At 40.7% G+C, this 23,905-nt stretch overlaps 1 protein-coding gene across 1 annotated transcript; it reads right to left on the bottom strand.

Annotated features, from left to right (window-relative positions):
• Nucleotides 1-1,965: 1,965 nt before the first annotated feature.
• LOC134661349 (uncharacterized) lies at nt 1,966-23,000 on the bottom strand. The gene is made up of 16 exons (XM_063517391.1): nt 22,652-23,000; nt 21,847-21,984; nt 19,858-19,982; nt 19,328-19,529; nt 19,115-19,234; nt 18,396-18,559; nt 17,926-18,018; nt 16,555-16,661; nt 13,558-13,675; nt 11,577-11,686; nt 10,859-11,012; nt 7,485-7,597; nt 6,010-6,122; nt 5,560-5,655; nt 4,932-5,102; nt 1,966-2,299 (listed from the first exon to the last, which is right to left on the bottom strand). The coding sequence occupies exons 1-16, from the start codon at nt 22,754-22,756 to the stop codon at nt 2,012-2,014; spliced, it is 2,217 nt and encodes a 738-aa protein (XP_063373461.1). The 5' UTR covers nt 22,757-23,000; the 3' UTR covers nt 1,966-2,011.
• Nucleotides 23,001-23,905: the final 905 nt, after the last annotated feature.

The following is a 23,905-nucleotide window of genomic DNA, read 5'->3' as shown; positions in this document are numbered from 1 at the left end:
AACTGATCCCACACGGGCATAGTCGCGAACTCAACTAGTTATGTTATAAGGTAACCCAATATAACCAAGCCAGCAGTACATTTATAAATGATTTAAACCTTTACTGCATGTAATAAAAAATATTTGTTTAAATTTGAACTCTAATAGCTCTCAATAGAGTTCAATATCATATCCGCCATATATGGCTTCGTATGCGGTAAAGGGTGTAGTTTTTAATACTGAATTATGAAATGAAACATGCGAATAGAAAATGTTTTGTGTTCAAGCTCTTCGAACAACTTAGTCATAGTTGCAACTGTATAGGACAAAATCATTTACAAAATTTAAGTCATAGTGGCATTCCTTATTTTGTAACTGTAATACCGGAGTCTACCTATAAATTAGAACAGATTTGTATAGGAGTCGATACCTATAACACTTAGGGCCGATACAGACGGACTGCAACCTGTACTCGAACTGCACGTCGACGTTGCAGTTGGCGTGCAGTCGGCTTGCAGTTCCCATACAAATTGCAGTCCGTCTGTATCGGCCCTTAAAGTACGCAAGAAGAATGATATTAAAATTAGTTAATGTTATGCTATCATTGTAAAATAAATATTAGTAAACAAAATGAGATTAATACACTATGGTGTATTAATCTGAATTTGTTTACTAATAATCAGTTATATGTAACTGATTCTTAACGCAAATCAAAAGCAAGTTTTGACATGTTTTTTGGCTTGACTTAAATCAAAACACACACAGTTACAAAACTAATCAACAAAAAAAAACTCCAAATCAAACAAAATATACAGACCTATAAAAATCAACACGATTGATAATCTGCCTTACCTTAATAATTAATAAACTTAAAGTAACCTATATGAAAACGATAAGTAGGTGACTTTACCCTAAGTATCACAAAACTGTCATGATTTACAATAAAGAGCTATAAGTTGTAAAAGAGTACAAGGTTTAAACCTTTTTAAGGCGTACTATATAAATGCTTTTATTTATTATACTGATAAACGTACCTATCTAAAAGCTTACAAGTCTTAGGCTTAGAACAAACTGCGATTAATTTCTTGACAATTTCTTGCAAAAATTGTAACATATGGCATGCTTCATAAGTCATAACTCATAAGCGCACGCAAGACTGAAACCACAAGAAATTAATCGTAGTGTGTTCTGACCCTTACAACCTTTACTAATATGGCACCACTGCAAATACATTCAACATAGGAACATTTTTGTAGAATTTGGTTTAACATATTTAAGGCACATGCGAAGTTATTTTATCTTCCTCCAGCATAAACTACCTATTTATCGCCAAACCGCATGAAATTTCGTAACAAAATTCAACATTGTTTTATCACACAACTTAAACACAAAATAAAACCTACCATGCTAATCACACGCCATATTTTGTAACAAAATAGCATTCATGTTACGATATCGTAACAAACACAGTATTATATGCATATGTATCTCATTCAACTCTTATCTGTCCAAATACCACCTTGGTCGGAGATTGCAAGTTCTAGTTGCCAGATCTAGTTGTAAGCCAGGTAACTAGGATAATATACTATGTATATCCTAACGGGCTTCAAAGCAAAAAAAAACCTTTATATAATTTAAAACAAAACAAATCCAAATATTTTCACAACTAAATAGGTTCAAATTCTACTGAAAAATGGCAGTATTTAATATCATAGCGTAACGAGGTTTATGGACCAAGATATCTTGAAAAAAATAATAATATGTATATCGTTCAACTCTATCCGCCCAAATAGCACTTTAGTCCGAGAATGCAAGACCAATTCCCCATTCATCAATTTCAAGTTGGCACTATTTGGTATCAAGTCAAGGCTCGCTAAATCTATTTGTAAGCCAGGTTGAATATTTCCCAAAATTCGAAATCAAATAAATCAAAAGTTTCTTTATATACTTTAAAAACAAAAGAAAACCAAGCATTTCTACAACACTAGGTTCAAATTCTACCGATAAAGAACCATATCGTTTAACATGTTTGTTAAGATATCTTAACAAAAAGAATAATATGTATATCATTCAACTCTATCTGTCCAAACACCACCTTGCTCGGAGATTGCAGGACCAATTCCCCATTCATCAACTTCAAGTTGGCACTGTTAGGCATCAAGTCTAGGCTCGCTAAATCTAGCTGTAAGCCAGGTTGGTTGTCGTAAGGCAAGCCGGGGGGCAGCTCTTGTATTTCACCGATCCACGTGTGGGGCTCGCCAGTTACCGTGTTGAAGACTGTTATGCTGCCTGTGGTATGCTCTGGGTCTGTTGTGAGGGTCTGTAAAAAACATGCGAAATTAAGGAATTTATTGAGACGCGTCTACCATACATATACTTAATTATTTCTCAGGTCTAGGGTGCCAAAATGCATTCAAGTCTTTTAGGTTGTAAAACGCTAAGAGAAGTAAAACCGCATGACTGATGTCATAATTCCGAGCGACATAATTATACACTCGATTTGCCTGTCGATGTCGTTTGACACATAAATGTCAGTCTCTCTCTGTCTGTTAACCCTTAAATGCATGGTGTACGATGCAGCGTACATTACAAAGAATTACAGATTTATTAAAAATTGGGACTATTTATAATGATATTAAGAGTGATATCATAAGAAAAACTAATCCGCTTTCCGATTTTTTATATAAATTTACGCAATATTTTAATTTATAAAAATTACATTCGTTTTAAGACAAAATGTCAGAAAATTTGAAAAAATCCAGAATTTGATGATTTTTAGTATGTGATATTATTGGATGTTTTTTTGGGTTTTGTAATTATTTTATATTTAAAAACTCTATCATAGGTATATCACAAATAGTGTACCTTTCTGATGATAGTAGGATTTATCATATATCTTTTACTGAAAATTATATATTTACATAAATATGATTTAGCCTATGCAACTTCAAACACTGATTTCGCAGTGAAAATCGATGTTATAATTTTTTTACCATTTTTCCCATAATCAGCAAACAATTACGTAACACATATATTAATTTCGGGCAAAAAGAAAAAATCACGCATTTAAGGGTTAATAACATTATAAACGTCAAGTCTCCCTGTCTGCCTGTCCTATCTATTTGTCTATCAGTCTGGCTGTCAGTCTCTAGTTCTATTTGTTTGTCTGTTACGTCTGTACGCTTAAACAGTTAAATATATTTAATGCATTCGGTATGAAGATACAAATGTATCTTCAGTATAGTAAATCTATGGAAGTGGTTTATGGAAATACTAGTTCAACGCAGACGAAGTCGCAGGCAGGCGCTAGTGTTTCTATACAGACAACTCACCGCCAACGTGGCCAGCAAGCACCCCGGCGGCTCGCACTTGACGCTGAGCACGTACAGCGCGGACTCGTGCTCTATAACCCGAGACTTCCACAGCTGCTGGTGCACGCTGCCCAGCGAGTACGTGATGTTCCACTCCCGCTTCTCCTGCATATAGCACGAGTGCCATCACAGACAACTCACCGCCAACGTGGCCAGCAAGCACCCCGGCGGCTCGCACTTGACGCTGAGCACGTACAGCGCGGACTCGTGCTCTATAACCCGAGACTTCCACAGCTGCTGGTGCACGCTGCCCAGCGAGTACGTGATGTTCCACTCCCGCTTCTCCTGCATATAGCACGAGTGCCATCACAGACAACTCACCGCCAACGTGGCCAGCAAGCACCCCGGCGGCTCGCACTTGACGCTGAGCACGTACAGCGCGGACTCGTGCTCTATAACCCGAGACTTCCACAGCTGCTGGTGCACGCTGCCCAGCGAGTACGTGATGTTCCACTCCCGCTTCTCCTGCATATAGCACGAGTGCCATCACAGACAACTCACCGCCAACGTGGCCAGCAAGCACCCCGGCGGCTCGCACTTGACGCTGAGCACGTACAGCGCGGACTCGTGCTCTATAACCCGAGACTTCCACAGCTGCTGGTGCACGCTGCCCAGCGAGTACGTGATGTTCCACTCCCGCTTCTCCTGCATATAGCACGAGTGCCATCACAGACAACTCACCGCCAACGTGGCCAGCAAGCACCCCGGCGGCTCGCACTTGACGCTGAGCACGTACAGCGCGGACTCGTGCTCTATAACCCGAGACTTCCACAGCTGCTGGTGCACGCTGCCCAGCGAGTACGTGATGTTCCACTCCCGCTTCTCCTGCATATAGCACGAGTGCCATCACAGACAACTCACCGCCAACGTGGCCAGCAAGCACCCCGGCGGCTCGCACTTGACGCTGAGCACGTACAGCGCGGACTCGTGCTCTATAACCCGAGACTTCCACAGCTGCTGGTGCACGCTGCCCAGCGAGTACGTGATGTTCCACTCCCGCTTCTCCTGCATATAGCACGAGTGCCATCACAGACAACTCACCGCCAACGTGGCCAGCAAGCACCCCGGCGGCTCGCACTTGACGCTGAGCACGTACAGCGCGGACTCGTGCTCTATAACCCGAGACTTCCACAGCTGCTGGTGCACGCTGCCCAGCGAGTACGTGATGTTCCACTCCCGCTTCTCCTGCATATAGCACGAGTGCCATCACAGACAACTCACCGCCAACGTGGCCAGCAAGCACCCCGGCGGCTCGCACTTGACGCTGAGCACGTACAGCGCGGACTCGTGCTCTATAACCCGAGACTTCCACAGCTGCTGGTGCACGCTGCCCAGCGAGTACGTGATGTTCCACTCCCGCTTCTCCTGCATATAGCACGAGTGCCATCACAGACAACTCACCGCCAACGTGGCCAGCAAGCACCCCGGCGGCTCGCACTTGACGCTGAGCACGTACAGCGCGGACTCGTGCTCTATAACCCGAGACTTCCACAGCTGCTGGTGCACGCTGCCCAGCGAGTACGTGATGTTCCACTCCCGCTTCTCCTGCATATAGCACGAGTGCCATCACAGACAACTCACCGCCAACGTGGCCAGCAAGCACCCCGGCGGCTCGCACTTGACGCTGAGCACGTACAGCGCGGACTCGTGCTCTATAACCCGAGACTTCCACAGCTGCTGGTGCACGCTGCCCAGCGAGTACGTGATGTTCCACTCCCGCTTCTCTTGCTTGTCTATGTCATTGGAATGCTCCTGAAAAAGATACAGAATTAAATTATAGTCTGTATTTCCGGCGTATTCCCACTTGTCCTCGTCCCACTTGACCACCGCCAAAATAAATATGAGCCGAGGACAGATAGGAATAACCCGTTAAAGGCACAGTCCAGCGAACGGGAAACTAAACGTGTCATCGGTTACATGTCGATTCACAAGAGCTGGCACGAATGGAATGAATGAGTGAATGAAATGTCTATGTGTGTATCACATTAACCAATAAAATGATGGCACTGACTGTATACTGATACAGTCGTCACTCATAAAAAGTTTCGTTCATTCCATTCGTGCCAGAATTCACACTGTCTAACAAAACTGATATTTGTTTACTATTATCTATTCTGTGCTTTCAGCTCAGGTAATGTATACAAAATTGACCACGTAAAGAGAAAGGACCAAGGAAGGAGACAGAAATATACACATTAATAATTCTTACCTTTCTAATGTGGTATTCGAGTATGATTTTGGGTCCAGCCCAGTTGCACAGAACGCACTGCATTCTGACGTCCATACCCATACGCTCCATGTAGTCCTGGTCATAACAAAATCTTTATCATTAAAAATAAAAAGTTGTTTATCATAAAAGTCGGCTCGCTTAAATAGGGGGTCGTATCTCGTCGCAAAATAATTGATTGTCATAATGTAATGTTACGCATGAAACTCTTCGCATAATTTTTCTCCAGCTGAAACAGAAAGTATTTTCGAAAATATTTTGCGTAGGTTGTGTAGAACAGGGTAGGTTAGGTTAGGTTTCTTTTATAATTTTTCAGAAAAGTTAATAGTTTCAGCACAATAACAATTATGCGAAATGAGTTTTATGCGTAACATTACATTAGGACAATCAATTATTATGCGACCCAATATGGACCCCTTAAATAGTACTCACTCCATCTTGGCTGATGAGTTCCAAGGCGTCTTCGACCATGTCAGAAATGGTGACGTTGGCGCCTAGATCCTGAGACTGCACTGTTCCAATGGACGAACTCGATCTGTTCGGGTCTGTAAAACACTGTTGATGTTGAAAATGTAACATACATATACTCGTACGTTTAAAGTACATTTCTTTTAATAACTTTATTTTCTTTTCCTTTTGTAAGAATTTGATATGTTTTCTGAAAGAGCTACGAATTTGTATGATTCCATGTACATATGTATATTTTCTAAATCAAATTGCTATTACACCTTATGTGTATAATTGCATGAATTCTATAGTAATTTAAATTGTATTTCTTTTTCCTTATTTTCTCGTAATGCATGTTAATTATAAGATTTTTTTTTAAAAGATGTGTCCCGCCAAGTTTGTTGCCGGTCCCATATTGGGATACCCTCCTCCAATTGAGGGGGGATTTAAATCTTCTCGGGGCAGAGGTGTAGGGTTGGAGCCGGTCTACCTAGCTTTATTTGACGTTCATAAGCGCATTGTAATTATGCCTACTTGAATAAACTATCTTTTATCTTATCTTATCTTTATTTAACATACACATACTCGTACGTTTAAAGGCCAGAGACCGGCTAACTTTGCGTTGACGTGCACGTGCGCAAGCGCTAAAATGTTAAGAGCCGCGCACGCACACGTCACGCAAGCAGTGTGCCGTCTCTCATCAGATTCTGTATATCACAACACGCACGTCAACGTGCACGCACCCGGTGTGCCCAGGCCTTAGCTGGCTAGCTAAGTGGGTTTCTCAGTCAAATGATTCGTGAGCGAATCGTGGGTGGAATTCAGTTATATTTTCCTTTTAATGTACCTATATTCTGAGCACCTGTTTTCTGAATCTGTGATAAGAAATATGTTTTATCCTATATAAGAGCCTCGTGAATTGTAGTTGCATATCTCACTTTTATTTATACTTGGAAAACATTAAAACTATCTATAAACTAAACAAATTAAAACTTAACTAACATTAAAATAAAACGACTTAAAAATTAAACAATAATAGAAAAAATACCTTGTTTATTGTTTTAAATAATACCAAGAGCCCTATTCTGCGCCACTTCACGCCGGTTGGGTACTCCCACTGACAATCCAACCTCTAGACTGAGCTTAGGCCAATTCTTTCATGAAACCGATGCTGCCAAAAATACGGGGGTGCGGGGGGACGAGGTGAGCGAATCCCGTGTCGTGATTGGTCCGTTCAAAGACACGGACCAATCACGGCACGGGATTGACTCGAAGATGGAGTAACGCTACCGTATGTGTGGCAGAGGGGGTAGCGCGACTATGCTATGTCTAGAGGTTGGATTGTCTGTGGGTACTCCGAAGGCGGCCAGGTCTTTTAGGGCTTGGTTACACCAGCGGTATCTGGGACCCCCAGGCCGGACGTTTACTGATACCTAAAAGAACAAATAATAAGTACTAACCTTCGTAGCACCGGAAGTCGTAATCGTGCTCGACGAACCTCAGGCAGTCGTTCAATCGCGAGTTATCCATGTTGCCGTAGTACTGGTCTCGTTCGTACGCTACACACATTTTACTTAAATTAGAATAAAACTTAAGACAATCCAACCTCTAGACATAGCATAGTCGCGCTACCCCCTCTGCCACACATACGGTAGCGTTACTCCATCTTCGAGTCAATCCCGTGCCGTGATTGGTCCGTGTCTTTGAACGGACCAATCACGGCACGGGATTCGCTCACCTCGTCCCCCCGCACCCCCGTATTTATGGCAGCATAAGCTCAGTCTAGAGGTTGGATTGTCAGTGTATGACCGTAAGGACCGACCGTATTAAAGTACCGTACGTTTATAGAAACATTAGAAACCTAAAAAGTTAGTTTACCTAATATTTAACGAAAACAGCAAACAAGAAACAATGTATTAATAATCATAATTAATAATAATATAAAATTACATGTCAGTCGAGTACTACAATATGTAGAGTATCTATTACATAATATTATTCTTATTGTATGTAGGTAACTAGAAATAAAATCTTAGGAATTAAGTGCTAAGTGAAAAATTAGGTATTACAGCAGGCACAAAAACAAAAAACAAATTCAAAATGAAACAAGAATACATGAATGATTGGTTAGAAATGGAATCGGTCGTTTAGGCGAAACGAGGGTATTAGTTGAGTTTATCCTAAAATAGTCAAATAAAATATTTTTAGAATAAAAATAAAATGGCATCATATTTAATTACACAAACGGGTTTACCGCGTAATAGTTTCATTGTTTTTGCCTTAAATTCCGACGTTTCAGCTGGGTTGCACCAGCCAACCCAGACCCAGACCCGTAGACCCGTTTGTGTAATTAAATATGTGTACAAAACGCGAGAGTTTAAAGTGTTAAAATGGCATCACATAGCGACGTATAGTTTGTAGCTTTCTAGTAGACCCCGAAGGCTTATCCTATTGTCTATAGTTCAGTAAAACCGCATATGCTACTTACCTGCAAAAAAGGGTCCTAATTATTCTATTTGGCACCTGAGCGCGGGCTAGTCCAACGCTCAAAAAACCAGTGTAGGTGCGCTCTCCGATAACGCGCCTTTGTTACGCATCTCGATGACACATTTTAGACTGGTTCTGTAGCGTCCGACTCGCCGGCACTCAGTAACCGAAGTACCGATTTTTTATGCAGGTGGTTGTGGCACGTGGCACGAGCGGTTTTTCTTAACAATAGACAATAGGATTAGCCTTCGGGGTCTATTAGAAAGCTACAAACTTATACTCTGCGTTATCTTACTTTCTACGGCGCTTTTACCTTTTAAGAGAATAGTGACAATAAAAAGAGAGCAGTAAGAAATAAAAACTCAAGCAGTCCACCATTTTATTATAAAACAGACTAAACAGAGGGCCTACCGCGATAAACCTAAATTTCGTTATATGCCTCTCTAGCGCACGAATATGGAAGTATGCCTCTGTATGGCACATAGACTAGGAATCCTCTAGACTGAGTTTAGAGCAATTATTTCATGAAACCGATGCTGCCAAAAATACGGGGGTGCGGGGGGACGAGGTGAGCGAATCCCGTGCCGTGATTGGTCCGTTCAAAGACACGGACCAATCACGGCACGGGATTCGCTTGACTCGAAGATGGAGTAAAACTACCGTATACGTGGCAGAGGGGGTAGCGTTACTATGCTCAGTCTAGAGGATGTCTTGTCTGTGGTATGGCATCATGGCATGTAACAAAATTTAGATTTTCGTGGTAGGCCCTCAGTGCAAGATAAGCGTTACTTACATGCCATGTATGGGTCCGTGTATGCTGTGGCAGGCTTCTGAGGTGCCCTGCAAGCCGACATGCAAGACCACAAGCGAACACAACCCATAGCACACAGGGAATAAGGTGAAAAGTTGCGTAACCTTTTGAACGCCATACAAGCAAGTGTCATGCCAGTTTCAAGGGTACGAGTAGTTGTTGTACTTGCTACTAGTACCTACTGCTAGGTAGTCAGGCTAAATTAACTCTTTTTTCATAATTTCATAGAAGTTTGGCGTTTAACACGTTTAACACATTCAGTGCCGAAAACCCAACTATCGGGTAAGTATTTTATGATTTCGTTCCCAGGCCGGACGACCCGATAGTCGGGATCGTGGTACTACAGCTATATATGAAGATTTTTTGCGGCCTGGCGCGGTGGTCTTGTTTGGCTGGGTGGCAATTAATGTGTTAAAATAACGCTTGCACAGTCTGTGCCATCAAAATCGCTGCAGAGTTATCTTGACCTAACTCTAGAAACGTCTGCTTACTTAGTGTTGAAGGCGTTCAAAATGTTAGAAGTTCAGCATGTGGTGACCATTCAGTGCAATTATAATTAGTAAGCAAGAAAAGAGCCCTTGCAATGCCAGCAAAACTATTGCAGTTTAAAAATGTATGTACAGTCGCCATCAGATATATCGGAGCGACCAAGGCACTCACAAATATCTGAACACGCATCTATTGTCAAGGCGTTAGAGTGCGTGTTCAGATATTGTGAACACCTCCTCGGCCGCTCCGATATATCTGATATATCTGGTGCAAACTGCAAATCCAGTAGTAACACAAATTATTAAATAACAACAAATAGGATGAAACTAAGCTAGATAGAGGGAGAAGAAAATTAATACCAGCGTAATTCAGTTCAGTAACCTATGTAGTTTCAACGTAGTTCAGGTATAGTCAACAGCAATAGTTGCTAAGCGGGCGAGGTGTTCAAAATTACCTTGACGTGCGTCGCGTCAAGATCTTTTTGAACACCTCGCCCGCTTAGCTTGCTGCTGACTGTATAAAGAGAACAAGCCTCGCGAGGCAAATGCCGCGGAAAGCAGCTGTCTGTGCAGACATGCCTCGCAAGAGGCGTCGTGACTGCACATGCGTTTATATCCGTGTGAACCCTATTAATTTACTCCTCCCTGATTAAGCAAAGTGGTAGCATGTCAGTTACTCCGAGAAGATGGCATGTGCAAAATGTGCCTAAATATTGGGAACTCACAAAAGCAAATAAATATATTTACCCCGTTTTTAATAAGGGTTCGAAAGGATAATTATCAATGAGAGTTATCTTGATAATTATCGTGATTTTTATGCCTGATAATTATCGATTTGATAATAACCTATAATTTAAAGCCTAAAATATAAAAAACGCCCAATTAATTAATTTTTACTATCAAAGAATTCAAAGAAAATAAATATAGCACCATCCATATCTGGGATAATTATCCGATATTTATCGGATACTTATCAAAGACTATAATTATCTGGATAAATTCGAACCCTGTTTTTAAAACTAGTTTTAATGTAAATGACTATACATACGCGGTGGCCACTGTGGGTGTGGAGTACACGCATTTGGTGTTGGTGGTGGTGGCTAGTTGTAGAAGTGGCTGGTTGGTCAACAAGTGGCTCTTGAAGTTGTACACTGTTTCCAGAAGATTTGTGTTGCGTTTGGTGAATTGGGGGTAGTTCAGTACTGTGAAAATAATAAAATATGTATTTAAGTACATTTCATAACATTTTGGAAAACATGGTGCTCTGAATAGTGTGAAACAACGCAATTGTTCAGATTGGACGAACCACATCGATATTATTATATAATTATAGGCGAGCAGCTATTGAGCTGATGAGCCTATGTCACACAGTGTCCAGTGTTATATAGTTCAAAGTTTGTATAGTCATATCACTTCACTAGTAATCATCAGTCTAACTTATTGCTTAAAAGCCAATTGTTACTACTTTTATTTTCTGATTTGTGTTACAAACATCTTCATCAAGAAGCACTCACTGTGCTCCGGTTCTAAGCTGACCTGCACGTACAGCGGCTGCGTGACGTCGTGTCGGATGTAGTTGCCTCGCAGTTGGCGGAATGCCTCGCGAGGCAACTGACATAAACTCAACAGGAAGCACTCACTCCGCTCGGACTCTTCGCTGACATGCACCTACAGTGACTGAGTGACGTCATGCAGGATACGGTTGCCTCGGAACTGGCCAAATGCCTCGCGAGGTAACTTGTATCAACTCAACAAGAAGCACTCACTCCGCTCGGACTCCTCGCTGACCTGCACGTACAGCGGCTGCGTGACGTCATGCCGGATGTGGTTGCCTCGGAACTGGCCGAATGCCTCGTTGATGCGCGGCAGTTCACATCTGTGAAAAAAAAAAAAACATTAATTATACAAATAAAATATTTGTGACGGGTAAAGTACCTTATGGCGGTCGACGCTTAGGCCCTTCTCTCACGAGACTATTCAAAAGCTACGCGACTGAGATGCAAACCATGATCGCCTACTGGTATGCTACTCGTTTCCGCACACGGTGCTACGCAAATGAGACTATTTTGTATCATTTGCGGAACAACATTCGTACGACAATGTCTAGTGACTCCAGCGATGAAGACAATCTTCTTCTCTATTCTCAATTCTTTATTCGTCCAATTATTGTGTATACATTTAATTGAAATAAAAATAGAATTCCTGACCTGTCAAATTGATTTTTTTTCCAATCTCAAGCCACGCCTTTTCTGTCACAACTTTTCTTACATAATCAGGCAGCTTATAATTATATAAACATGGTTATTTTCCACCTCTTGAATGAAATTTATATTAAAAACTTGTTCCGCCGCCATCTTGAGTATACAACGCGTATACGACTCGAGTCGCGTGCGACCAGCAAGACAGTAGCGTGCGACTGATATCAAACGCGTCGTCGACGCGCCTCGTCGTCGTGCGAAAAGTAGGAAATAAATATGGCGGGTACTCACAAGCGACGCGTAGGATACGCGTACAAAACACAAATCGCTTGAGAGTAGCCTCGTGAGAGAAGGGCCTTACGCTGTTATTAACGACGCTCCAATACTAACCTCCTAAGGCCCAGCCGTACAAACGAAACATCCAAAATTTGCCACTGAATTTTGAACCAAAATTGTAGGAAATAGAGTTGATTTCGCGTTGAACGAAACAAAGCAAAAGCGACTCTGTTCCAAATGAACATGGTTTAAATTACATCGAACTGAATAGGTAGGTACTATAGGTAGGAACTTGGGCCTTAGGAGGCTAATGTGGCGCTACGCGACGTAAGCGCCAACCGCCATAAGGTACCTTTGCCCGCGTAACGTCACATTTAGTATGTAATTATGTATGGGGTAGCGCATCGTTACTGGTGAATTTCCAATATGACTTGGAACTCATGGCATGATCTCTCTCGATGTTACTGTACTTTTGACTGCAAATTCTCGCGGAATAAGCAGGAGTTTACATTATGTTCCTATTCCCAGCCATACTCACTACCAGAGATGTTGCGGATGCAGATTTTTTTGACATCCGCGGATGCGGATGCGGATATTTAAAGGCTCACATCCGCGGATGCGGATGCGGATGTCAAGATTAGGTGCTTAGAAAACGTCAAATATTACATTTTTAGTATGTTTTTAATAAAAAAAAACGAAACGTTTAGTATTTCAGCAAGAATATAGGTGCGTTATATTTGATAAACAGTAACTTAGTCGACTTTTCTGGATCTAGACGATTTCGTTATAGGTAATGACGAAATTACCTAGCACTTACGCCGCCGCTAAGACGTTCCTGTACCGACTTGTTCGACATCCGCATCCGCATAAGCTCCGCATCGATTTTGCAGATGCGGATGTTGAAAATAATGCGGAAGTTCCGCGGTTGCGGATGCGGATGCGGATATTCGCAACATCCCTGCTCACTACCTTGCCCGTCAGGGTAAGGTAAAGTGTAAACGGTGTATTACGGTGTATTACGGTATGGAGAAACTGAAGAACCGGGAAAGTACCATCAGCCGCAAAATTGCATGGCGACTTTATCAATGAATTAATTCAAAATTTCTCCATGCAATTTCGCAGCTCACTGTACAGTCACCACACGGGATTGTTACGCCATTTAGGGTCCTAGCTAAATTGGTTGTTCCATACTTACGCTATGGAATGTCCAATTTAGCTAGAACCCTAAATGGCGTAACAATCACGGAGCGTGACTGTACATGGGCATACTAACCTGGTATTTAGAGTGCTTCGCCGCTCTCTAACTTGCTCTGCGCGAATTTTCTTGTGGTAGTACACGGAGCTTGTACTGTCCGGGGTCACTTCTGTGAAGTCCGGCACATCTTCCACTACTACAAATAAATGTAGCAAATAATTAGACTATTTAGTAGTAACTATATAGGGGTGTGTACGAGCATAGAGAAAAAAATACATAGAGTGCTCACTCCATACATCAGTTCAGACTATTAATTTCAGTGTCTACATCTAGCATCGAGTAGCGGAACTATCAGTGCTGCTACTTGACAATAGATGTAGCACTGACCGGAAAGTCTTATCTCAACAGCATAAGACTTTCCGGTCGGTGGCGACATCTATTGTCAAGTAGCAGTACTGATAGTTCCGCTACTCGATGCTAGATGCTAATAGTCTTTTTGGTACTAAAACTGATGTATGAAGTGAGCACTCTATGTATTTTTTTCTCTATGGTACTTGCAGGAGGGCAAGGGAGCGTGTGTGAACTAAATGGGGCAGCATGGAACCTCCATGTGTATTGGTGCAAAGCAGGGATGTGACGGATGTGGTTTTATCGGAACCGAAAGCGGAACCAGATGTTTTAAATTTAGTTTATCGGAACCAGAAACGGAATCGGAACCGAAAACGGAACCGGAACCAGAACCGGAGCCTGAGTCAGTACTATCAGTAGGTATACATTACACAACACAACACATACGAATAGGTACTTTAAATTCAAAAACACGGATATACCCGAACATCTAATTACTGCAGCACGTGGCAAGCGGGGCTATGAGCGAATGACTGGTATAAACCTGTTTTCACCTCAGCAGCTCGAACAAGGGTACTTTGCTACTTAAAAACAGTGAGCAAAATCGCATTTTGCTCACTGAGTGAGACAAAATGACATTCAAGCGACCTTAATATTCAAATGTCATTTCAACATGCGGGGTCTAATACAAGTTCGAAATACTTGGATTTTATTATCTCTGTCCCTTTCACGTCGTTAGCAAAAAGAAAGAGACAAAAAAATTTCAAACGACATTCAACGGTATATTGACGGTTTATAATAGACCCCCGAAAACCGTCAGAACGCATCGTTCCAAAACACATACAAGTATGAATTCTTAATATGTAATTAATGAAAATAAAGTTTCAGATTTGATAAAAACTGATAAAAACACTATATTTTACGTAATTTATTGTACGATTAAAATAATGAACTCAAAAAATACACAGTATATCACGTAAAATAAATAATTATACTTTTAAGAATCTCTACAATAGTTTACAAATAGTAAGTATCCGTAATTCGGACCGTATCTTACAATGTTTTTTTTTTACAAAAAAAAAAAGTTGCCGATTCAAATGTCAATCAATTGATGGTCGTTGTTTTCATATATTACCTATTTTACTGAAATTTACTACGTTTGTTTGTTTGTTTTTGTGTTTGATTGTGGTAATTATACTTAATTGTTAGTATATCTTAAGAAACATGACTAAATAGGTAAGTGATGAAGAAGGATTACCTACATTTTTCGGGTTGTCTAAATGTTCTTACTGCTGAGGTGAAAAGTTTTATGAACTACACGAGATCAAAGTTATTTACATCTCGTGCGCTTTTGAGTCCCTTACTACGCTCAAGATTCTAAATACTATAGAATCTTTCGCTTGCACGGGACTCAAAATAAGCACTCGAAGAAATATCAAACTTTGATCTCTTGTTGTACAAATAACTATTGTTTTTGATGTACACCGCTCATGTCCCGCTGCCGCGCTAATCATTGACATCCGATATAACTTCCGTTTCAAAAGTAACGGAACCGGAACAGAAACGGATGTGTAATACCAAACGGAAGTTCCGACTTAACGGAAACGGAGCTCTGTAACATCCCTGGTGCCAAGTATACACATATATATTTCAAGTTTAAGTTTCCAATTCAAGCCACAAAGTGGCAGTTCAACCAACGCGTACGTTCCTTCAGACCCTTTCGAAAAAGCGCCCCTGAAGTGTGTTCTAGCTGTTCTAGGTTCTAGACAAAATGGAAGGTAAGATAAGTTACCATTGGTGTTAGGGTAGTCATTAGTTGAGGACTTGAGGCCGATAGCTTGTTCTACGTTCCCATTGATGTCCTGTAGCATCAGCCATATAGCTGTCCGAAAAAAGCGGCCAAGTGCGAGTCGGACTCGCCCATGAAGGATTCCGTATTTAGGCGATTTATGGCGTATAAAAAAAAACTACTTACTAGATCTCGTTCAAACCAATTTTCGGTGGAAGTTTACATGGTAATGTACATCATATATTTTTTTTAGTTTTATCATTCTCTTATTTTAGAAGTTACAGGGGGGGGACACACATTTTACCACTTTGGAAGTGTCTCTCGCACAAACTATTCAGTTTAGAAAAAAATGATATTAGAAACCTCAATATCATTTTTGAAGACCTATCCATAGCCCTATCCTACCTATCTATATACCCCACACCTATGGGTTTGATGAAAAAAATTTTTTTGAGTTTCAGTTCGAAGTATGGGGAACCCCAAAAATTTATTGTTTTTTTTCTATTTTTGTGTGAAATTCTTAATGCGGTTCACAGAATACATCTACTTACCAAGTTTCAACAGTATAGTTCTTATAGTTTCGGAGAAAAGTGGCTGTGACATACGGACGGACAGACAGACGGACAGACGGACAGACAGACAGACATGACGAATCTATAAGGGTTCCGTTTTTTGCCATTTGGCTACGGAACCCTAAAAACGCCTCTGAAGTGTGTTCTAGGTTCTATACAAAATGGAAGGTAAGATAAGTTACCACTGGTGTTAGGGTATTTGGCTACGGAACCCTAAAAACGCCTCTGAAGTGTGTTCTAGGTTCTATACAAAATGGAAGGTAAGATAAGTTACCACTGGTGTTAGGGTATTTGGCTACGGAACCCTAAAAACGCCTCTGAAGTGTGTTCTAGGTTCTATACAAAATGGAAGGTAAGATAAGTTACCACTGGTGTTAGGGTATTTGAGGCTGGTATCTTGTTCTACGTCTCCGTTGATGATGTCCTGCAGCGTCAGCTCGATGTTGCGCTTCAGGATGCTGTTACTGCGCGTGCTAGAACAACACAATACAACAATCCACATTTAAAACTTTTCCATTTTTAGGGTTCCGTACCTCAAAAGGAAAAAACGGAACCCTTATAGGATCATTTTGTTGTCCGTCCGTCCGTCTGTCTGTCAAGACCATTTATATGGGAAAGGCGTACCTCCACGCTCGAGTTGAAATTAAATCCATATACTTAGGTCTAGAGTCCCTTGAAGCTGAGAAAAAATAAAACTTCTTTAAAAAAAGATAGGGTCGTTTAAATCGAAAAAACGTACATTTACTATATTTACGTATATTGGCCATTATGGGCCAATGTTGTCTTTAAAAAAAAATTGAATTGAATTTCGACATTCTCAAAAGAATCAAAACTTATAGGGTCCCGTCCCGACCTAGAACTGTAAAAATTGGCAAGTAATATCGTCTTACACTACAAATAAAAGGAAAATCTGAAAACTATAAATTTGTCAAAAATAAAAACAAAATAAGTTAATTTGTATGGAACCCTAGGTGGGCGAGTCCGACTCACGCTTATCCGGTTTTTTGCACAATATAAAAATAAGAACAAATGGTGGACTTAATGCCTTAAGGCACGTTAAAGACACTCCTAATTTCTGGTGATAATTATAATTTAGGTATGTAGACTAAAATCTACCTGACGTGAGGTTACTCGGTAGTGTCCGAGAAGATAGCTTGTGTATGAAGACCATCTTGCCCATAGTGCCACCAACGCCCACACTCCCCTGTTACGCTGTAGTTACCTGGTATAGCTATCTACCGGCGGCTTGTGTTTGAAGGTGGTTGGTGTGGACATCTTGCCATCGCTCCGCCAACGCCCACTCTCCCCTGTTACGCTGTAGTTACCTGGTATAGCTATCTACCGGCGGCTTGTGTTTGAAGGTGGTTGGTGTGGACATCTTGCCATCGCCCCGCCAACGCCCACTCTCCCCTGTTATGCCGTGTTTACCTGGTATAGCTATCTACCGGCGGCTTGTGTTTGAAGGTGGTTGGTGTGGACATCTTGCCATCGCCCCGCCAACGCCCACTCTCCCCTGTTATGCTGTGTTTACCTGGTATAGCTATCTACCGGCGGCTTGTGTTTGAAGGTGGTTGGTGTGGACATCTTGCCATCGCCCCGCCAACGCCCACTCTCCCCTGTTATGCCGTGTTTACCTGGTATAGCTATCTACCGGCGGCTTGTGTTTGAAGGTGGTTGGTGTGGACATCTTGCCATCGCCCCGCCAACGCCCACTCTCCCCTGTTACGCTGTAGTTACCTGGTATAGCTATCTACCGGCGGCTTGTGTCTGAAGGTGGTTGGCGTGGACATCTTGCCATCGCTCCGCCAACGCCCACTCTCCCCAGTTACGCTGTAGTTAGGAAGCGTTCAAGTATTACGTAACGCAATTTTCGGAAATTTTTGACCCCCCCTCCCCCCATGTAACGCGCGGTAACGTTTTTCTGTACCCCCCCCCCCCCCAGTAAAACGTTACGTAACCACCAAGTGACCATTTTTTTACCTAAAAGCCACAATTATGTGGTGTAAAGTACCGTAAAGTGGCGAAAAGTTCTGATGGGTTATAAAACGCGTAGTTCAAACCCCCCCTCCCACCCCTGTAACGCATCGTAACGTTTTACAAGACCCCCCCCCCCCCACCCCCAAATTCGTTACGTAATACTTGAACGCTCCCTTACCTGGTATAGCTATCTACCGGCGGCTTGTGTTTGAAGGTTACGCTGTGGTTACCTGGCACGGCTATCATTCTGCGGCTTGTGTATGAAGGCGGCGAGCGCGGACATCTTGCCCTCGCTGTTGCGGACGCCCACTCCCCCCACGGGCACCAGCTCCTTGGCGATGGGGTAGATACCGCTCAGCAGCCTCTGACGCTTTACGAGGATTTGTGTTGAGCCCTGGAGAACAAATAACTTATGAAATTGAAGTTGATCCTAGTCTCGAGATCTAGATATCCTCCTAAGGCCCACGGTGCTACCTATAGTACCTATTCAGTTTGATGTAATTTAAACCATGTTCAATTGGAACAGTAGCTTTTGCTTTGTTTCGTTCAATTTTCAATCAACGCAAAATCAACTCTATTGCCTACAATTCAGGTTCAAATTTCAGTGGCAAATTTTGGATATTTCGTTTGTATGGCCGGGCCTTAGAAGGCTATGCTAGAGTCTGTGCGGAAAGAGAAGAGTCGTGAAATGTGTGGGCTCCCTTACATTCCACGACTCTTCTCTTTCCGTACAGACTATACGCAAAAATTAAAAAAAAAAATACCATTCTGCCTCTCCTTATTTGAAGACAGTTAGGTTAGTTAGTTAGTTAGGCTTGTATTTCTAAATGACCCGAATGTTCATTTGGGTGGCTTGGTCGGCCATATCTATATTTACGTTTGCATGATGTTACATTGGTTGACATTTAACTTAAAATTCCCTTATTCTCATGATAAAAAAGGAAAACACTATCTGTGTAACCGGCACAATCTGTCTCTCCTTACTCGACAGTATGTTGGGTTTGTACTTCTTTATGACGCGTAGGTTCATCTGCGTGGCTCGGTCGACCACGTCTATGTCATTGATTGACTTCACTCCTGAAATGCCCTGTGCAAAACCAAATCCTAGTCACAAGACATTCCCTTTTTGTTGTATGCCAAAATTTTAATTAAAAAAACTTACAATCTGTGTAACCGGCACAATCTGTCTCTCCTTATTGGACAGTATGTTGGGTTTGAACTTGTTAATGACCCGCACGTTCATTTGCGTGGCTTGGTCGACCATGTCGGCGTGGCGCTGGTTCACTTCAACGAACTTGTTCATGAAGGGCTTGAGTTTAACGTTGCAGCTGCGGAGGACGCGGTCGCTTGCGGGGTGTGAGGTGCTGTAAGTATAGCTATGGTGAATCAGTTGGTACATAATATATCGGAGCGGGCAAGCACACAAAATCTGTACACGCACTCTTAACGCCTTGACAATAGAGGCGTGTTAAATAAATTGTGAGCACCTTGGCCGCTCCGAAAAATCTGATGGCAACTGTACTTGAAGTACCTACTTCGTTCTATAGTACCGCAAGTTGTTTAAACGGTAAAGACTATGCTGTTCTGAGACCGCATCGTCTGGTGGCGTAGCTCCGAGCACCGCAGCATGACCGGCGATTGTATCGCATCGCGTACGGTGGGAGACACTGATTCCCTGCTACCTGGACTTACCTGACTACGCTGTTCTGACACCGCATCATCTGGTGGCGTAGCTCCGAGCACCGCAGCATGCATGGTGGGCGTTTCGGTGTGTCACTTATTGCGGGAGATAATGACTCGCTGCTTGATGAGTCTATCTGGAATTCAAGAGCTATATGTAAATTTATTTATTTAATTAAGACAACAATGGTCCCAAGACTCCCAAGTAGTGTAAGCTCAGCCTATCATATTTCAAATTCTATTACTGCTCCCACATACCGTGGTTAAAAGCAATATATTCATAGACAATGCTATTTAAAAATACATAAACTAAAGAAAAATGTTATCATTGTAACCTGAAATTTTAAAACTGAAGAAGATGGGGCTGTCTGGCATTGTACCTAAACAAAAACATCATGCAATGTCAAATGCTAATATTGGAAAATCCAGTTACCACTAAACCTATGCCAACCAACATCTGTACCAAATGTTTCTATGCCTGATACTTCCATAGATGGCGCTGTCAACAACAATCATGCAACTAAAAATCTTATCTAGTTTAAATAAAAAAAGGAGAACCAATCAATAAAATATAAAATGTTTTTTAAGAAATATCAGGCTACTTATTTGTTTTTAAGTGTTTCAATTTGTTATTTTAATTAGGTATATATTAAGATTCATGATTGATTGACCGTCGAAACTGCTTCGGGCGGCAATGTCCTCGCGAGGCGGCTCGTTCTGTGTGGGCCTGCCTTACAGCGAATATTTTGAAAAAATTGTTTAAAGACAAAACCTGTACCTACTGCGGTACCAAAAGTGGCAAGATATGGCAGTAAATAAAAGGGCATCAATTACAGGCTGACAAGAAATTGTAGAAATTATTGAGGGCGCCACTTTCTACCTAACTGTCATATTTTTGACGTAAAATGCTTAAACATGGCAACAATTTATAGGTAAACCAGAACTTTGGGAGTATTGTCAAGAGGGCGCTCGTTTTGAATTTTATATAGCAACAATTTGTATAGTGGGGACAATGGAAATTGGCAGATGATTTTTGTTTTATTCCGACAACTTTAATAAGTGCGAAGTTTGATGATTGGATATTTCTTCGGTTTTTACGCTTTAATGGCTGACTCGATTTAGATAAAATGAATAGCGTAAAGTCAATAAGTAACTCAAGAGTTATAAGTAAGAATTTATATAGATAATTTTACAAATAAAATTATTTAACGTACCAAATATGTTCTATTCAGCATGGTTGAAATCGGGATCTAAATATTCTTCAGTCATCAAGGAATTTGACTCGTTCTCAACATTATACTCAAAATCGGGATCTAAATATTCTTCAGTCATTAAGACATCAACCAAATCGTGACGACTTGACTATAGTGACATTTGTCTATAAGTTTGAAACTTACCCGTCAATTCAGATGCTAATTTCGTTATGTTTTCTAATGGAAGAAATTTCTCTCCCGCACGTTTTTTTTTCCAATAAATAACTATACTTATTCACTTTTTTCAACTTTTTTCTTTGTAAAATCTAAAACTTTCGGCATGATTATTGCAGTCTAATAATAATTCACACGAAACTAGACAAAGCAATGTTTACATTGTCAATATTGACAACTCTCATAGAGGGTAGATGTTGTCTATTATTAAAATTGTTGCCATTGCTAGAAATTAGTACCAACAAATTTCCGTAACATGGCGCACCCTCAATAGATCCTGGTTCACCTATAGTATGGGTTTTTTTTTTGTTCTATTTGATTTCATTTGTGGAATAAGTGGGGCCTTTGCCCAGCAGTGGGACATTATAGCTAAGCTCTTATTTAATTTCTATTTTATGTTTCACTATATACATACATTTTGTCAATTTCAAGTATGGAAAAATATGTAAAAGTCTCAATGCACATCTACAAATAACTGGAACCCTGACAACTTATTTGATTGTTCTTTTTTTTTAAAACATGTTTTAACAACCAAATGAGTTGCCAGCCTAAAAAATTAAAGAAACAATATTACAGTTATTACAGTCTGCCGGCTGCTCTTCTTGACTTTTGTGAGGTATTTCCGCTCGTTCTTCACTCGGCGGATGATCCGCTGCACCTCTGACTCCGGGGAACACCTCTTAGCATTTATCATTTCCACTAGATGCACTTTCTGTAAATAGATATACAAACTATATTTTTCAGAATGAATATAGTAAATTGAAAAAATAGGATGAATTTTAATTTATTTGCATACTTTATGGGTATATAGATAACTTGTGCTAGATACCTACTAAGCACCTTATCCATAAAATTTTGTAAACCGCTGTAAAACTTTGTCTCTTTCTAGCAAATACAAATACAAAAATGTTGAATAAACCAACAGATTCTTAGATTTGGCAGACTTATGAATAATGGCCATGAGAATGTATTTTCAAGTATTTTTTAGTTATGTAATATTATGCAATTTAGGTGGGTAGTAGGAGTGCATGTAATATCAATAGTGAAATCTGTTGAAAGTTACAGACAAATAATAACAGTCATAGTAATTATCATCCATACATGTGATATAACCCAATCTACTCCTACAACATAAAATAAATAAAATACGGCTGTATAATATTAAAATACAAATTAAAAACAGCCAGCCAAACAGAAATTTAATAAAAGAATACATTTTATAAGTCTTTGGTTACATTTATATAGCCACAATCATATTATAACTGTTAGTAACATACTAGATTTTGATTTATTACAGTTACTTTTCATTACTCGAGAGAGAAAAATATATGAAAAGAAACATTTTTCACACAGTTATTGAAAATAATAAAAATACTCACTTTCACGTTGGACGGCAGTTTCATGGATTTAGCAAGTTTCTGCAACTGCCTGTACGAGCAAAGTTCCAACTGGCTCGTAGAATAGTGCGATTTATTCTCCATCATCAGCCCAAACCCCTGGAAGAAGTTTCGCGAGTTTTCTCAGCAACTTGCCGGCACAAAGCACGTGCGTGTAACCATTCAGCTAGGATGATGTAATAGTGCTTTACTTACCGGTAAAATACCCTACTTAATAAAAGTAATTCAAACTTTTGTGATATAACCCTACGATGTGTGAAAACATTTCATATTATCACTTTTTAAACTTCGGCCCTCAAAGAAAAATAAGTTTCGTAAACTTTTTTTTTGACAAGTGGTACGCCGGAACTGTTCGAGCAAATTGTAAAACCATTCAAATATTTGAATGGGAAATGTTTAAATATGAATGTAGGATATTTCAGCACGACGAAATAATAAAACGAAACTTTATTTTCCAATAAGTTCTATATTTTACTTTTCACAATATAAATATTAAGGCACCATACGCACGTGTGCTTTTCCAACGCGCGTTAAAAAAGCGTTTGAATGACACAAATGGATACATGTGTATTTATTCACACGATGGCGTTGGCACTTTTTAAATTGGATTGGTCGTTAAATTGAATTTAGCGTGCAGACAGATTCAAGCGCTTTTTAAACGCGCGTTGAAAAAGCGCTCGTGTCTTGGGGCACTAATAATCACAGGCTACATATAAAGGTGCCTACACATTGAGCAATTGACCGGAAGCCGACAGTTTTTCATGAGTATTATTTGTCTGTGGAAAGAAAAGTACAGTCAGCGATAAAAGCTTGTACCAAAAATGTAATTTTTGCCAAAAACGTATTCTTGGTAGATATACTGGGTCAACCAAATCTTGTCAGTAAATAGGAACAAAAAAAACTATACTCATCCTTTTCTTTTGGGTGCTAGTACTAGTGTAAGACAAAGATAGTATGATTCTCTCTGTCTATGTTTGAAATCAAACACACCTTTGACACACTATAATATCCTATTCCATTTATGCTGGTCAACCAAATCTTGTCAGTAAAAAAAGGCGCGAAATTCAAATTTTTTATGGGACGATATCCCATCGCGCCTACTTTTTTCAAATTTGCCGCCTTTTTCTACTGTCAAGGTCTGGTTGACCAAGTATAGCTGGTCAACCAAATCTTGTCAGTAAAAAAAGGCGCGAAATTCTAATTTTCTATGGGACGATATCCCTTCGCGCCTACATT

The sequence above is a fragment of the Cydia amplana genome, chromosome 2 (assembly GCF_948474715.1).
Source record: "Cydia amplana chromosome 2, ilCydAmpl1.1, whole genome shotgun sequence".
Taxonomy (NCBI): Eukaryota; Metazoa; Arthropoda; class Insecta; order Lepidoptera; family Tortricidae; genus Cydia; species Cydia amplana.
Note: the sequence above shows the minus strand (reverse complement) of the source record. Positions and strands in the feature narration are given on the sequence as shown.

What these genes read in the sequence shown, in the direction of transcription:
- LOC134661349 (XM_063517391.1), bottom strand. Translation starts at nt 22,756, where the DNA reads ATGATGGAGAATAAATCGCACTATTCTACGAGCCAGTTGGAACTTTGC. An exon ending in TTGTGCCGGTTACACAGATT is followed by an intron (nt 19,235 to 19,327) that starts GTAAGTTTTTTT and finishes TCAGGAGTGAAG; the next exon opens with TCAATCAATGACATAGACGT. An exon ending in CAAATACCCTAACACCAGTG is followed by an intron (nt 13,676 to 16,554) that starts GTAACTTATCTT and finishes ATTTATTTGTAG; the next exon opens with TAGTGGAAGATGTGCCGGAC.